Source organism: Adiantum capillus-veneris, chromosome 17 (genome assembly GCF_014529385.1).
Source record: "Adiantum capillus-veneris isolate H3 chromosome 17, ASM1452938v2, whole genome shotgun sequence".
In the NCBI taxonomy this organism is placed as follows: Eukaryota; Viridiplantae; Streptophyta; class Polypodiopsida; order Polypodiales; family Pteridaceae; genus Adiantum; species Adiantum capillus-veneris.
In genome coordinates this window covers 150,608,612-150,624,307 of record NC_140947.1, presented here as the reverse complement: position 1 = coordinate 150,624,307, position 15,696 = coordinate 150,608,612, and the positions used below count along the sequence as shown (strand labels likewise).

The 15,696-nt window shown below is 44.6% G+C and overlaps 1 protein-coding gene across 1 annotated transcript in view; it reads left to right on the top strand.

Annotated features, from left to right (window-relative positions):
* Positions 1-15,696, top strand: part of LOC147438320 (long chain acyl-CoA synthetase 4-like) — a 181,671-nt gene that overhangs the window by 83,648 nt on the left and 82,327 nt on the right. The window contains exons 5-6 of the mRNA XM_086487603.1: positions 859-907; positions 1,007-1,083. Of these exons, the coding sequence (XP_086343729.1) occupies positions 859-907; positions 1,007-1,083 (126 nt within the window). The remainder of the gene's footprint in view (positions 1-858; positions 908-1,006; positions 1,084-15,696) is intronic.

The window sequence follows — 15,696 nt, the reverse complement described above, 5'->3', positions numbered from 1 at the left end:
CTAGGGGACCATGTATACATTGTCAAAAACCAACAATGGATTGTTGTGTCGAATAGACAACTCACTCTGTTAATCTCTGGATTGATGTGTCCAAAAACCTTTTCTATGTTGGGTTGTATCCGCTGTGAGTGTAGGTCTCTGACTTTATTGTGACTTTGTAATTTGAAATTTGGATGCCTACGGGGACGACACCTCTTGGGACTCAAGGTTGGTATGAGTGTAGGGATGAATGTTCGCAACATTCTACCTTTGTTTCGACTAGTGTATCAGAAATATTTGGATGATCTTGCTGTGGAGTGTTGACCAGCATGTGATGACTAGTTGTAAGATCTGGATGAGTCTAATGCAAAAGGTTGGACCAGGATGTTGAGTTCAACTTGGTTGAAATGTTGAACCAAGTTGTATCTTACGCATGCTCTGTGGTGTGTTTTTCATCTTGTTTGAAATTGTTGACATGGAGAAGACTATGGATAGTGCTGACATGGCATTATGGCTTATACTGATAGAATGATGGTTTGGCAGACGGACTCTAGACACAAATTTTATCCATTTTTTTCTAGTTTGATGATCTGTTTAATCATCCAAAACAAAAATCCCTGTGCATAATCTTCACATTTACGTATATTGTGCTTATGTGAGTGCATGAACAACTGAAGGGACAAAGAAATAAACATTGTACTGATACAAAGGTGTGGTTTTCTTTGTATGTTTGGTCATGTACATCTTCATCATGTATGCATGCATGCATGCAGGTGTCTTTATAGTCACTTCCTCAAATTTGTGGTTGCTGCTCACTCTTTTTTCATTAATCGACTCAAAAAGGGTCTATGCAAAATTCATGATGATTTGCATCTGCAGGCATGCAATGGCCACAGCATTTATTGTGTACCTCTTTATGACTCGCTGGGTAAGGGCTTACAACTTCAACCACCTCATATGCTTTCAGACCTAAAGTTATATTAACAGAACTAGCAGGAGCTGACTAGCTATCCTTTTCTGCCTGTAGGCCCGGATGCAGTGGAATACATTGTGGGACATGCTGAAGTATCTTTAGCTTTTGTTTATGTGGCCAAAATGTCAGCGGTATGGATGTGAAGCGGGAAGTCATGCTTACAACTGGCTGTTGATTTTTTTGTTTTAAACCAAAAAAGAACAGCTTATAATGTGAATTATTGTTAGAACCAGGAGATCCTTATACAGAGTCAGGAGAGAGAATAGTTTTTAGAGACAGCGGCAGTGTGACAGAGATGAATGATAGAGAGTACAGAGGTCAGAGACAGCCGGGCAGTTAGACAAACTGAGACCTGTTTAGTTTGTCAGCCAGTTGCAGATAGCAGAGAGCAGCCTGTCAAAGATGATGGAGTGTCTACACAGAAAATCTGAGCCCTCCTTCAGACGCGCTTTCATAGGAGCCAGAGGCTTCTTCCTCAGATGTTTTACCACTTACAGCTGGAGCCACATCAGAAGTTATTTTGGAGGGTGTGGAGGCCCTAGGACAGAGGCAGTGCCACTCTCCACCACCGTACTTTCTCTCTCCATCAAATGTCCCCTTGTCCATGTGCATGTTGAGTTAATTTGTAGCATTCAGATGACATGGCAGCAGAAAGAAGGTGTGGAAGCTGTTGCTGATGTTTCTCTTAGAGTTTCACCTCCTGTCTGGTGGTGGCTCCAGCAGTAAGGGCCATTTTGTGGCTGTGCCCTGAGGTAGATGTACCTATATTGACTTGGGAGCCCTGGATGTGCCTGCCTAGTAGGCGCATTAGAGGTGGGATTGAAACCGGCCCGTAGGGCAGTAGACGTAGGCTTTCACCGAGTTCTTTACTTTAGACTTTAGGACACAAAGAAACCTTTGCAGAAAGAACCTCTGACGGGAATTATCACTTAAAACACACACACGGCTCGAAAGCTAGATTGCTCCAAGCAGACGCTGACACCTGTTGGCCCCAAAGACTGGCGTCCCTTTCGGTATTTCTTTATTGTATTCAAAGAGGGAATAAAACCTGTGATTTCCTACGAGCTGTCCCGCATAACCCGAGCTGAAAATGACCTGTTCAGGCCCGATTTCGGCAGCATAAATCTTCTAGGATGCTTCATAGACAGTAGCCCCACGCAATAGATGACTTTCCCGACGTATACGAACACTTTGCAAAACATGGCGAGAATCTGCAGCACGCTGAATTCTCTGTTTTCTGCCCTGAAAATGCGCCAAATCACCTGTACAGCGATCCCTTCTCGTCCTCGCACCTCCTGGGGGTATTAGGGACCGTTTAGGGCCGAAACCCTTAACCCGCAAAAATACACAGCAGGCTGTATTTCCCTGTTTTGTGCTCCGTTTTGCGAGCCGGTCGCATCCGTAGCAAGTCCTCGAGCTCCCGCACATGTAGGGCTACAGGCCCTTTGAATTGGACGAGATTTCTCATGTGAAACGTCTCCAAATTCACCTGTACCTATGGGGGATTAGCAACTAGCTAATCCAGTACCTGTGCAAAAGGCTCTTGCCTCGACAATCGCGCATGAACCCACACAAATGTACATAGGTCAAATGAAAAGCTGTCTTGTGGGGCATCACATAACTGCACGGAGGGGGGAGTTAGAGAGCAATGAATGCTGTGCAAGGCTTTAGTTCTTGCACTTCACTGTACATAGAGGGTAGGCAAGCACACAATAGCTTTGGTACCTACAACAATCCACCATACGGCTGAAAAATGCAGCCCACGTTTTGTAATAGACTTGGACACCCCAAGTCGAGAATCTACCGCGACACCACAAAAGATCACTTCAAAACAGTTCACAGTTCACAATTGATTCGACATTGGCTCGACGGAGTTCCGAGCCTAGAGATATTGGCCCCAAAGACTGGCGTCCCTTTCTGTATTTCTTTTTGTATTAATCTGTGTTCAAAGTACAAGAGTGCAAGCAGGCGCTCACACTCAGACTCTACGTCCAGTTGCTCTGAGTTGTGAGGCACTGCCCACAAATTTAAAGGTTACAAAGGGATGCTAAAAGCAAAGCCCCAAAAGCTGAAATCAAAAGCCTTCTTAATTAAAGCAAAAGATTTTTGCTTTTCACAATCTCTCTCTCTCTCTCTCTCTCTCTCTCTCTCATAAAGCAAACAAAACAGCTCTCTCTCTCTCTCTCTCTCTCTCTCTCTCTCTCTCTCTCTCTCTCTCTCTCTCTCTCTCTTTCTAATTGCGTAGCATAAAGCAAGTCCCAAAAGCTGAAATCCGTACGGCTGCTGCTTTCCCGTGAATGGCGGATCGAGACTGGGAGATACAGCGGAGTACCAGCAGAGGCCAGGACATGCCCCTTGTGTGGCATAGAGCCTGAGATAGAGTTACATTACACATGCCGCTGCCCCATCTACTACGAGATACGAGGCCGCTTCCACTGCTTGTTGAGAGAGGGGTTTGGACCACTCTCCAGAGTCATGGGGTACGAGGATCAGAGATACCTGGGTTTGTTTTTGCTCGAGCTGCGCAGACATAGAGAGAGCCTCATGAGAGGAGAGGCTACCAGTCTTAGAGGCAGATCACAGATTTCTTCAGAGCAGACATTGGACAGCCGGAGGAGCTACTACCACGGTAGAGCTCACATTCATCTCACACTAGAGGCACACTGATCGACCGAGCGATTGAGCTGGGGAGATCCAGACGCCCACGACTACAGAGGACTACAGAGCATCGACGGAGGCTGCATCAGAGGATTCGGATCACTCTGGCCAGGCATGCACGACGCCCGGTCAGACTACTCACCATGGAGGAGTACCGACTGATTGTTAGTACCGACGCACTAGGAACACACATCTAGACATGTACCAATCGACAGTCACATCACAGGACATCACTTCACATCACAGGACATCACATGACAAATCACATTCAACATTCATTCGGATCTGAGACCATAATTTATTGGCAATGCAGTTAGCAATCGCATCTAGATCCACTCAGGACCTCATAGATGCCCGATTGACTAACCCCTATTGCAACCATGATTATTCGAGATCATTTATACCAAAATGCTGTAGTCATTTCGTCTATCAGTTCGTGCACTTAAAAACAAGTCAAGAACAAATCAGTTTTCCATTTCATAAAGTCATATACCAAAATTCTGTCAGCTCTCAGTATCCCTGAAGCTCAAAGAGACATCAGTGACTCTAGTATTTTAAAATCAAGGCTTCTGTTGACAAAGGAACGGAGTAACTCCCCTCTTGTGCAACCCACTGCACCAGATCTTCGGCCAAGCTGAATTCTGGGTTCCATTTGGAATAGACTATGCTAAACCAAAAGCTTCAAGGTAAAGTTTCACAATCTGAGGAGTATCTGCTAGGTCCTCCTCCTCCATCCACTTCGCATCCAATGCAAGATAGTTCTTGAATTTTACCAAGAACCGCCTTCATACTTTACCCTTAGTCTTTCTGTCCTTATGTGCCAAAATCTGTTGAGGAACAAGGATCTCCTCGTTTTCTTCCACTTCGGGTTGCTCATTGGGCTCCCCATCTTAGGGCACATCACCTCTAAAAGGTTTCAAGAGACTCACATGAAATGCATTGTAAATCCTCCAAGTGTCAGGCAGTTTCAGTCGGAAGGAGACATCATTGATCTTTTCAGAGATCTGGAAAGGTCCGTAGTATCGCATACTAAGCTTTGGAAAAAGCCTCTCCTTTCCCTTCTTCTTTCTCAGGCATGCCTTCTCAAAACGTAAGAGCACCCAATCATCCTCCTTCAATTTCAAATCGCGATGATGGCGATCCGCTGCCTTTTTCTGTCTTTCTTGAGATTTCTGCAAAGCCTCGCGGACTTTGGCAAAAGCCGTGTTCAAGTCGCGCGTTTACTCATCGGCTTCAAAAATCTTATCTTTCGTCCTTAGGAAGGGTGGAACCTTTACAACTCCTTCGATAGTCTCAAATGGCACCTTCCCCATCGAAGAGTGTATCGTGTTATTGTAGGCAAACTCCACCAAAAGTAGATACTTTTCCCATTGAGTCTTCTGATGCGAGATTGAAGACTTCAATAAATCTAAAACCACTGAATTGGCAATCTCAGAACTGCCCGTCAGACTGCGGGTGGAAAGATGACAAGAACTACAACCGCGTGCCAATGTTCTCCCAAATTGCCTTCCAAAACAAACTCGTGAATCTGGGGTCTCTGTCGGAGACAATCGTCTCGGGCATGCCATATAATTTGAAGATCTGGGCCACAAAGAGTCTCGCTAAGTGATCCGGCTTGACTGTTTTCTTCACTGGAATGAAATGAGCGTGCCAGCTAAATCTGTCAATAACAGTCCAGATACCATCGTGACCACTCTGTGCTCTTGGAAGATAAAAAATTAAGTCCATTGCAATACTTTCCCAGGGCGGGTGGGTATGGGCAAAGGCTGTAACCATCCCTGTGCTTTATGCCTGTCAAACTTGACCTGCTGGCATACCAAGCACCTGCGCACAAACTCGTCCACATCCTTCTTGAGTCTCGGCTAAAAGAAATATCTCTCTACCCCTTTCATGGTGGTAGCAATGCCGCGGTGACCCATAAAAGGCGGACAGGGGCATTCAGTCATAACCTTTTCCCTCAACGGCTGTGTAACTCACAACATGGTTTTCCTCATCAAGTAGCCATCCTGAATGGAATACTTCGCTACTGTCTCCCCATCCCGTATCTGTGTGGAAACGTCTGCAAAATCCGTATCTGTGGCATACTGGTCGACCATATCCTCGAAGCTCCTATGGTGAATCGTGGAAATAGCAAGAACCAACGGTTTCCAAGACAAAGCATGTGCCACCAAATTCTTTCGTCCCTGAACATGGACAATCTGGAAGTGAAGCTGTGACAAGATGTTCGCCCACCGCATCTGCTTTTTTTATAGCTGCTTCTTTGAGACAAGAAGTAGTGTAAACTCTGACGGTCTGTGAAGACAGTAAAATCCACTCCGAGTAGGTAGTGCCACCACTGAGTAAGAGCATGGATAACTGCCAAAAGCTCTTTCTATAAATCTCTGCTGTCAATTCTGGCCGTTAGAACAATCGGCTCTCATAAGCAATGACATGGCCTTCTTGCATTAAGACCGCACCCAGACTACGACCACAAGCATCACAATATACTTCAAACGACTTTTGCAAGTCCGGCAAAGTCAAAACTGGTCCCATAGTCAATTTCTTTTTCTATGTCTGAAAGGCAGTCACGTCTGTGGGTCCCCATGAGAAAGGGACTCCTTCCGGTGTGAAAACATGCGAAGGGAAAGCATCCTCTACAAACTTTCTAATGAACCACCTGTAGTACGAACACAATCCCAAGAAGCTTCTAACTCCATGGACATTCTTCAAGTCGGGCCAATGATGGATATTCATCTGCACTCCTGTTGCTGATACAATGTGTCCCAAAAAGTGTTTCTCTGGTAGGAAAAATTCACTTTTCTTTGCAATAATCACCAACTTGTGATCTCGTAATGTCTGAAAGACTTGAAGCAGATAATCTCTATGTTGTGCCTTATTCTTGGAGAAAACAATGATATCGTCAAAGAAAGTGCCAACAAATAGTCTATACTCTCAAAAAATCCTGTCCATCATCCGGTTAAATGTCGCACGAGCATTTGTTAAGCCAAAAGGCATCACCAAAAACTCAAATAACCAAAAGTCGTCCGAAAGGCTGTCTTGTAGACATCTCCTGGCGCGATTCGGATCTGATGATGTCCACTTTTCAAGTCGATCCTGCTAAAGCACTAGGATCCCTGAAGTTGGTCAAGTATATCATCGATTCTAGGAATCGGAAATGTGTTCTTGATGGTGACTTTGCTGAGAGCTCTATAATCGATGCACATTCTCCAAGATTCGTCTTTCTTCAAAACCAACAACACTGGAGAGCAATACAGTGAAGTACTAGGCTAGACAAGACCCTTTTCCAAAAGGTCTTTCACTTGGTTCATAATCTCTTCGTTCTGGGTTCGGCTCACACGGTAAGGTGGCCGGTTCGGTGGTGTGCTTCCAGGTATCAGATCGATGGTAGATCTTCATGACGAGCGGGTGGTAACTCGCCTGGCAGGCCCTCTGAGAAGCAATCGGCATGAGAGTGGAGAAAATCTTGGCGTTCTTTATCAAGTTCAGACATATTTGTCCTATCCTCATCACTCAACTCTTTCAAAAAGATCGAGTAAACAAACAAACTGGATTTCATTAACTTTGAAATGGCTGAAGCCGATACAATAAGGACAGACGACTCCGCCGATTCCGGTGAAATGAAGTTGGCCTTGGCTCGTCTATCAAAGAAGATCAGGGCTTCTTGGTCTTTCACTTTGCCCCAAGCTCGGCAAAGTTCTGTACTCTCGTCCAACGTGCTGGGATCAGTACCCACACAATCTAGAACCAGTCGTGTTTTCATCTTGCCTTTTCTTCCACGTTCCTTTGCTGCTCTCGAACTCTCAGGCCTCTCGTCATCCTTGTCATTTGTTATTTCTGTGCCTTTTTAGGGTACTTCGCGGAGATATGTCCGATTTCCCCGCATCCAAAGCACTTCCCTTCCTTGATGTAGCGAGATTTTCCTGAGGAGTGAGCTTGGGTCGTGCATCTTTCTTTTCTGGGTTGCTCTTCCTCTTTCTACTTTCATTTGTCAAAGTCTGTTCGGCTCTTTGCGTCATGATCTCATCGGTGGGGTAGACTGCTCGAGTGAATGGCAAAACCCCGTTTCGCATGACTCATCAAAGGCTCGTAAGTGGCTCTGTAATCCCTCCTGTCTCAGAAACAAGGATGATATCATCAACATAGAGCATAATGTGGAGGGGTATACCTGCCAAGTCTAAGCCCGCCCCGCTTGCTCGTAGGATGTAATCTGAAATCTCGTCGGGGAGAGAGGGCATCCTTGCTTCACATTGATGGTGCTAGCAATGGGATTCGATAGTCCAGCAGGGCCGTGTTGTGCCGTGTGCACTTCCTGTGTAGAGACTCCCACTGGTAATCCTGTACTCGAGGTAGGCGTCTCTCGGGACTCGCATGTGTCTCTGTGAGTAGAACAATGTCTTGGTCATGCATCACCTCCTCTAGTCTCCTTGGATGTGTCCATAGAGAGCCATTGCAGTTCCAAACTGCCATGTGTATCTCCTCGTATACTGTCCCATAGGCCGCGTGTCCCTATGCTACGGCGTTGCCATCAATAATGATTCCCGTCTCGGTAGGAGGCCCACTTCTCCTCTTTGCGTGCTTGTTGTACTCGAGGCATGCATGCTCTCCTTTGTTCTACTTGCATCTTTGTGAGGTCATCTTTGTGAGGTCATCATCAAGGTAGATGGGTGCCCCTGTGAGGCCTCGTAGGATGACCCTCTTGCGGATGGAGAGGGTACGGACTTCTTCCGATGGAAATTGGAGGATGAGGGGCCTCTTTTTGGTTCTTTTCATGCACGTGTCAACCTGGATTTGACGTTGGTATTGCGTCTTGTCAATGTCCTCCGCCAAAAACTTGCCATGTGGCATGATCTCCCAAATCCTTGGAAGGAGGCTTGCTCCCATTGGAATCTTGGTTGGTTTCTTCTGTCCTACTCGGATTTGAATTTTCTTCATCTCCCACCAGGAGTCGGTGGGATGTTGTCTCTGCGAGAACCCTTTTGTGATGCAAAAAAGGATTGAATCCTTCACAAAAGAAGATCGTATGAGTCTAATACTACTGTATGAGTCTGATACTACTGTTACAGGCTTGGACACTCCAAGTGAGAAATTAATAGCAACGCACAAACAGAAATTGCAAATAATTGAACTTGAATAGATAGAAAGAGAGAAGAGGAGAGTTGATACGAAAGGGTAGAGTTTTACTTCCACATGCATTGGCCCCAAAGACTGGCGCCCCTCTTAGTATTTCTTTCTTGATTGCCGATCACAAAGGTACAACTCTTGAAGGTCCAACTCTCCTCATCTCCGTATCTAGATGCTTGGCTAGAGAGTGGCCCCAAGGGCTCCTTATAAATTGTACGAGGGATGCTTAAAAGCAAAGCCCCAAAAGCATCAGATTCAAAAGCTAATCCTCCAAAAGCTCTGTCCTCAAAAGCTATTTAAACCATACGATATAAATTGGAATACACTGTATTTTCTCGCACAGAACGGCACCATGCTTTACCATACTATTGTACGATAACAACCCTGCACCTCATCACTTTGTGTTAAAAGGACACTCTTTGGTGTGATAATTAGAAAACTTCTTCTCGTAGCTTGTTTTTTTAAACCTAGAACATGGTGGCTCGACATCAGACCGATCATCGCCTTTTATAAAAGCCCAATCATAGTTCTCATGTAATCCAAGCAAATACTTTGCAGTCAACCTTGCAAAGGTAAATGTCTTCTTGTAAGGGTGTGGTGAACTTGTTAGCCAATAGAGTTATTATGAAAAGACTTTGTAATGTGGCATAGGCCTTCAAAGGGTCCATTTTTGCAAAGGCTTTTCCAAACTTGGCACAAAAATAGCCCACGACTTTGGCTTTTTGGCTATATCACGCCACTAGGTGAGTTCCTTGGTGGAATTGAAGAGGAATTATCTAAATCTTGAGCTTACCCGGGTCTTCATGGAGATCCAAAGGTAGTCCATTGATGCAACCAGTTGTGAATCGCCAACACTGTGTGCAACCTCTTGGAAAAGCGCACATAAGGATATGACCTTGCAATCAAATCTCTTAATTGCAAGGATATGACCTTGCAATTGAATCTCTTAAGGAATGCAACGCTCGTGTAAATGGAGTTTACATGTTACTTGGTGTACCCCCCTGTTGTGAATATGAGCCAAAGGAATCTGATTTCAATAAATCAGCAAAATTAGGTCGGAAATTCTAGGTTTCTACTCAAACATGAACAGGATTATATGAAAAATGACCAAAAAAAAGTCATCGGACTTGAATTATCAATCATTGGTGTGTTAGAGTTTTTCACCTCTTTGGATGGTCTAGCGGAGCTGTTAGTGCCCTAGTATCTCCCAGGGGCTGATGATAGAGAGTGAGGGCTGTTTTTGTGGCTATGCCTGACCTATGCGAGGTAGTTTTGTCATTTTTGACGTGTTTCCCCCATTGTTTTTCCCAATGTGTTACTGCTAGCAGTTGATTTTGTTTTCCTCCTAGTGGCCCTAGTTGTAAAACATTTATATTCATAGGCCTATGGCATTCGTATTTCCCGGACACATATATCCTAGGTTTGACTATTTTTGGGGTTGTGAGGTTTCTAGGGAGGTCAACCTAGCTTGCTCCGCATGAAAGTAGGGGGGTTGCCCACCTTGTATCATTTTTATGCATTGCAGATCAAAGCCAGTGTTTTGGGTCTCTCTTCTTGATTTTTTCTTTCTCTAGTGTTTTTCTCTATTGTTTTTCCTAGATTGCCCTCCTCTCATGGAGAGAGCTATCTTGGAGTGTTTTTGTGGCGTGTTCCGGTTCTTTTTTAGAGTTCTTGGCAGGAGGATAGCTGGCTGTTAGGTATTTGCAACCTTATCTTTTGGCACACTCAAAAATACCATTTTCTATGTTGCGCTATTGAGAATTCAACACAAGTTCTCATCAGAGTGAGCCACATTTTTCGAAGACTGATCCAGTGCAAGAAGCCTTGAAAGCCTAGAGACATCACAACAATTGTGAAGAGAAGGGTCATTGCTGGAGGAAATGTCCTTTGTGGAAGAGCGAAGTCTTCAACAATGACTCCAACACCTGGCTCTGTTACATAGATGGAGATCCCTCAAGATTAGATAACTTTGGAGCAGGAGGATGAGTTTACTTTCCTTGGCTCTTGTGATTGAATCATTGAGAGTGGTGCTGCTAGGCACATGACCTCTTGTGATTTGATGTATGATCCAAGGCCGTACAAAGGTGCAATTTTATTCGAAGACACATTAGTGGCTCCTGTACACAGTGAGAAGGCAATGTAGCTTATTGAATGCGGCAGAGAGGAATGCATATCTTCCATGTTTTATATGTGCCTCGTCTTGGGTATCACATCTTGTTAGTGTATGAACTTTGCAGATTTGGCATGGTGGTTGTCTTGGATGAGCATAGGGTGTTGACTCGAGATAAAGTCTCTGGCCCAGAAATCAAAGGGGGTATATTTTTCCTAGTTTTGACCCTGTTTTTGGGTCTTGAGTTTTTATGGAGGGCGGGCAACATGACTTGCTAGTTACAATAGAGTTACAGAATAGAGTTTCTAGTTACAATAGAGTTACAGAATAGAGTTTCTAGTGGAGATCAGATGGATGCGTGCTGTGCCTTGTTGTCTGGAGATGTCACTTAGCACCTCCACAATTGTGTAGTCCGTTGACTAGGAGCTGAGAGGGGGTGTTAGAGTTTCTGACCTCTATGGCGAGTCTTGGTAGAGCTACTAGTGGACCAATATCTGCCAGGGGCTGATCATAGGGAATGAGGGCTGTTTTACTGGCCTATGAGAGGTAGCTTTCTCACTTTCAGCCGGTTTGTAATAGGAGGACAATAGAAAAATAAAATGAAGTAAAGTGAAAAACTTCACTGCTAGATGTGAACTAAGTAGCTAGCTGGAATTGTGTAGGATATGAGTAGGGGGGTGAAAGTAGTGATTGGGGGCTAATACAACACGATATGGGTGTGCATGTGGGAATATAATGGGTGAGAGCTGATACAAAGGCCGATACAAGATGAGCAGGGTGTACAATCCTCAAAAGAGCTAAATCATAGGAGATCCATCATCGGTCGCTCGCGGATCTCATGAATCTCCTCCATGGTCAATAGCCTGACCGAGCGTCGTGCATGTCGGGCCAAAGTGATCCGAATCCTTTGATGCAGCCTCCGTCGATGCTGTGTAGTCCTCCGTAGTCGTGGGCGTCTAGATCTCCCTAGCTCGGTTGCTTGATTGATCAACATGCCTCTGGTGTGAGGAGAATGTGAGCTTTGCTGTGGTAGGTTCTCCTCTGGTTGCCTAGTGTCCACTCTAAAAAAGTATGTGGTCCATCTTTGAGACTGGCTAGCCTCGCCTCTCATCAGGCTCTCTCTGTATCTACGTAGCTCGAGAAAAAACAGACCCAGACATCTCTGGTCCTCATACCCCATGACTCTAGAGAGTGGTCCAAAGCCCTCTCTGAACAGGCAGTGAAAGCGGCCTCGTATCTCATAGTAAACTGGGCAGTGGCATGTGTAGTGCAACTCTGTCTCAGGCTCCATGTGACATAGGGGACATGTCCTGGCCTTTGCTGGTACTCGGTTGTATCTACGAGTCTCGATCTGAAGCTGGTGTGAAGATGTGCGTATTTGGCCAATAGCACATCATATCCCATGAGATAAGTGGGTGTTAATGTATCTTGGCCTCGTCACAAAACCATCCTCAGTAAGCTGGAGAAGATGCTCTCTATAGAGAGCCATCTTCGTGCCCAACTCTTGTGCCAGCTGTATCCAAGTCCTCCTAGTATCTAGCTAAGTCAGGTCTTGGCAGATGAGCCTGGTGATCTCAGACTGTGTAAGAGTCAGAGATGGTGCATCCAATGAGTACAAGAAGAGAGAGAGAGAGAAAGAGTCCGCACGGAACGATAGAGTTCCAACCCTAGATGCACTGGCCCCAAAAGCTGGCGCCGCTTTTAATATTTCTTTATTACTGCATCTCAAACGTACAACTCGTGGACGGTCCAGCTCTCCCGAGATTGTGTCTAGATGCCCTCTGAAGAGTGGCCCTAGGTCACTTATAAACGTACAAGGAATGCCCAAAAGTAGAGCCCCACAAGCGTCAGCTCTAAAAGCTTTTGCACCCAAAAAGCATGTGCTCTCAAAAGCCCACGCAAAAAGCTGCAAAAACCAGCAAGCGCAAGTCGCGGAGATCCGTACAGCCTGCCATGTCAACATGTAAGCACAAAATGTGAAAATTTGATTCAGCCTTGGCATGGTGTCTCTTTAGGCTTCAAGGGCCCAAGCGGATGAACCGTAAGTTGGTAGGGTCAGTTATAAAAAAAAAAACCCTAACTCCTCATGTTTAGGCCCCTCAACCCCACACTTTCTTGGTTCAGTTCTTCTTGTCCTCTCGGTGGATTCTTTCTAGTTGGGCACGCCACATCATCACTCTGGGACATACCCCGCTCTTGAAAGAATTGTAATCGCCCTCGATTATGCTTGCAAAACAGCCAAAGGATAGAAAGTTGAAACTTTCTTCAGTAGATATTGACTTTATGTACCTATGCACTAGACTCCACAAATCTAGCACTTCTACAAAGACATTAGTCACTGATCAAATTACATTTTTGTCGAGGGTTTCAAATAGAGATCATGATCATTGTAACATATTTAGCAATCACATCCAGACCGCGCCGATCTTTTCACGGAAGTCTTTATCTACTAAATCTTGTTGTTATCAGATTCATATCTTTTCTTTTCACATTTCAAGCAAACCATGCCCCTGACCAATTCACAAGATAGTACTTTCACAAAGCATGCAATTTACAAAACAAGACACTTAGTTCACACTAAACATTCTGTTTCAATCATTCGAACTAGCCATCTCATCCCGTGCAAAACTCTTGATGCACCTAGATCCTTGTGCAATAATCTCATCCTTTTGGAACACTTGATGCACTCACAACAATATCTAGTCATCTCATCTAGATAGAAATCTTGATGCACTAGAAGCACATTCAGTTCTCATTCATTTAGCCATCACATCCAGATCTCGTTGATCTCTAATAAATGTCTACATGCACTATGTTCAAATCATTCATCAGCTAAAATGCTGTAGACATTTCATCTTTTCATCACACACATGAAAGAGCATGTTCAATTCTAGGAAAATTCCAATTTAATGTACATATTTTCATAAAGTCATTCTGCAAAATACTGTCAGTGTGTCAGTATCCCTAAATCTCAAGGAGAAATTAGTGACTTTATTCAATCTAGGCAATCTGTGACAAAGGAGTGGAGTGGCTCCCCTCTTGTGCAGTCCGCACTGCAACAGATTCAACATGTTGATTCATTGGTAACTTTCGGCGTAGACACTGCTAATAATCCAAAAGCTTCAAGGCACATCTCAAAATTGAAGAGAATTTGCAATGTTCTCTCTCTTCCTGCATCCACTTTGCGTGGAGAGCCGAAAAAGTGCGCTTACCAAATTATCCGATGGACGTAGCTCACCTTTCTGTTCATTCTTGTGTTGAGTGACCTATTGGTAGTCCCGATGGCCTCGCCTGTCCTTTGGCACCTCAATCTGAATGGTCGGAATTCTTTGATGAACCATCAACTGACTCCCTTGCTTCTTCAGAACCCTTGGATGCACTATCAGCTGATTCCCTTGCTTCGTTGGAATTCTCTGATGAACTATCATCCGGTTCCCTTTGTTCTTTCTTTTCCTTGGAAGACTCTTGCCTCGTTGAGGTGGACATTAGCTTGTTTGTAGGATAGGTCAATGAGCTGGCATGCATAGCAAAGCCTTGCTTGGTATGTCCCATAAGTATCTGGATAGAGTTAGACTTCGTTTGCAGACAATACGATCGAATATCTTTTGGCAATCCACAACAGAATCGCTCAATTTGGTCCTTCAAATTGATCCTCCAAGGTATGCCAAAGCCTTTGGCAATAGTCATCCAAAGTGTCATTCTCAAACGATTCCAAGCCGTGATGACATCTTCATATTCTTCCATTATCCAAGTAGAAGTGAAAATTTTCTTGAATTTTACTCACTTCTTAGGTGCTTCTCTGTGCAACAACAGAGTAGACCACCATGTCTGTGCGTTTCCTTTTAAGTAAGATGCTGGCCTTTGTACCTTGGAGCGCACTGAGAAACGACCTCCTAAGAAGCGACATCAAACTGTTGTATGACTTCAAGTGCTCAATGGGTGTCTTGGTAGCTTGAAAACTTTTCAAACTTGAGTGCTTGACCCCCATCCTTGAACTCCTTGGTCTTCTTGTTCTTTTCCTCATTGTCTAAATTGCCAGCAGAGGATGAGGTCTCCTCCTCTGAACTGCTAAATGGCTCCGTGTGCCCTCTAGACTTTTTCAAAAATTCTGCTTTTCGTGCTTTTCTTGCTTTTTCTCTGCTTCTTCCTCTTTTTCTCATTCTTAGTCGAATTAGAGGATGACAAACTGTTGGAACTCTTCGAAGACAAAGGAAAATCTGAGTCATCCTTGAAACGAACCCGCTTCTTGGATCTGCTCACCACCTTGAAAGTTGATTTGTGGCCCAAATAACCAGGGGCGATAAAGAATCATAGGGATGTTGTCTTTGTTAGATTCTCTGCGAAAACCCATGTGTGGTGTAGAAAGGATCGGATCTTTTGTGGAAGAAGAGTGGTTTTGAGCTTTAGCCTTTGATACCATTGTTACAGGCTTCGACACTCCAAGCGAGAAATCAATAGCAACACACGAATAAAATCTGCAAATAAGTGGACTGAGAGAGAGAGAGAGAGAGAGAGAGAGAGAGAGAGAGAGAGAGAGAGAGAGAGAGAGAGAGAGAGAACGGTGGAGTTTCGTCCAAGATGCATTGGCCCTAGAGAAAGGCACCCCTTTCGGTATTTTTGTATTAGTACTTTGCAAACCTGAGGGTCGAGCCCTCCCGAGACTCTACATTTAGATGCCCTCTGAAAAGTGGCCCTAGGGCACTTATAAACGTACAGGGGATGCTCAAAAGCAGAGCCCCCAAAGCATCAATTCTAAAAGCTCTTACACCCAAAAGCATATGCTCTCGAAAGTGCACGAGAAAAGCTGCAAAAACCAGCCAGCACAATTTGCGGAAATCCATACAGCGTGCCACCT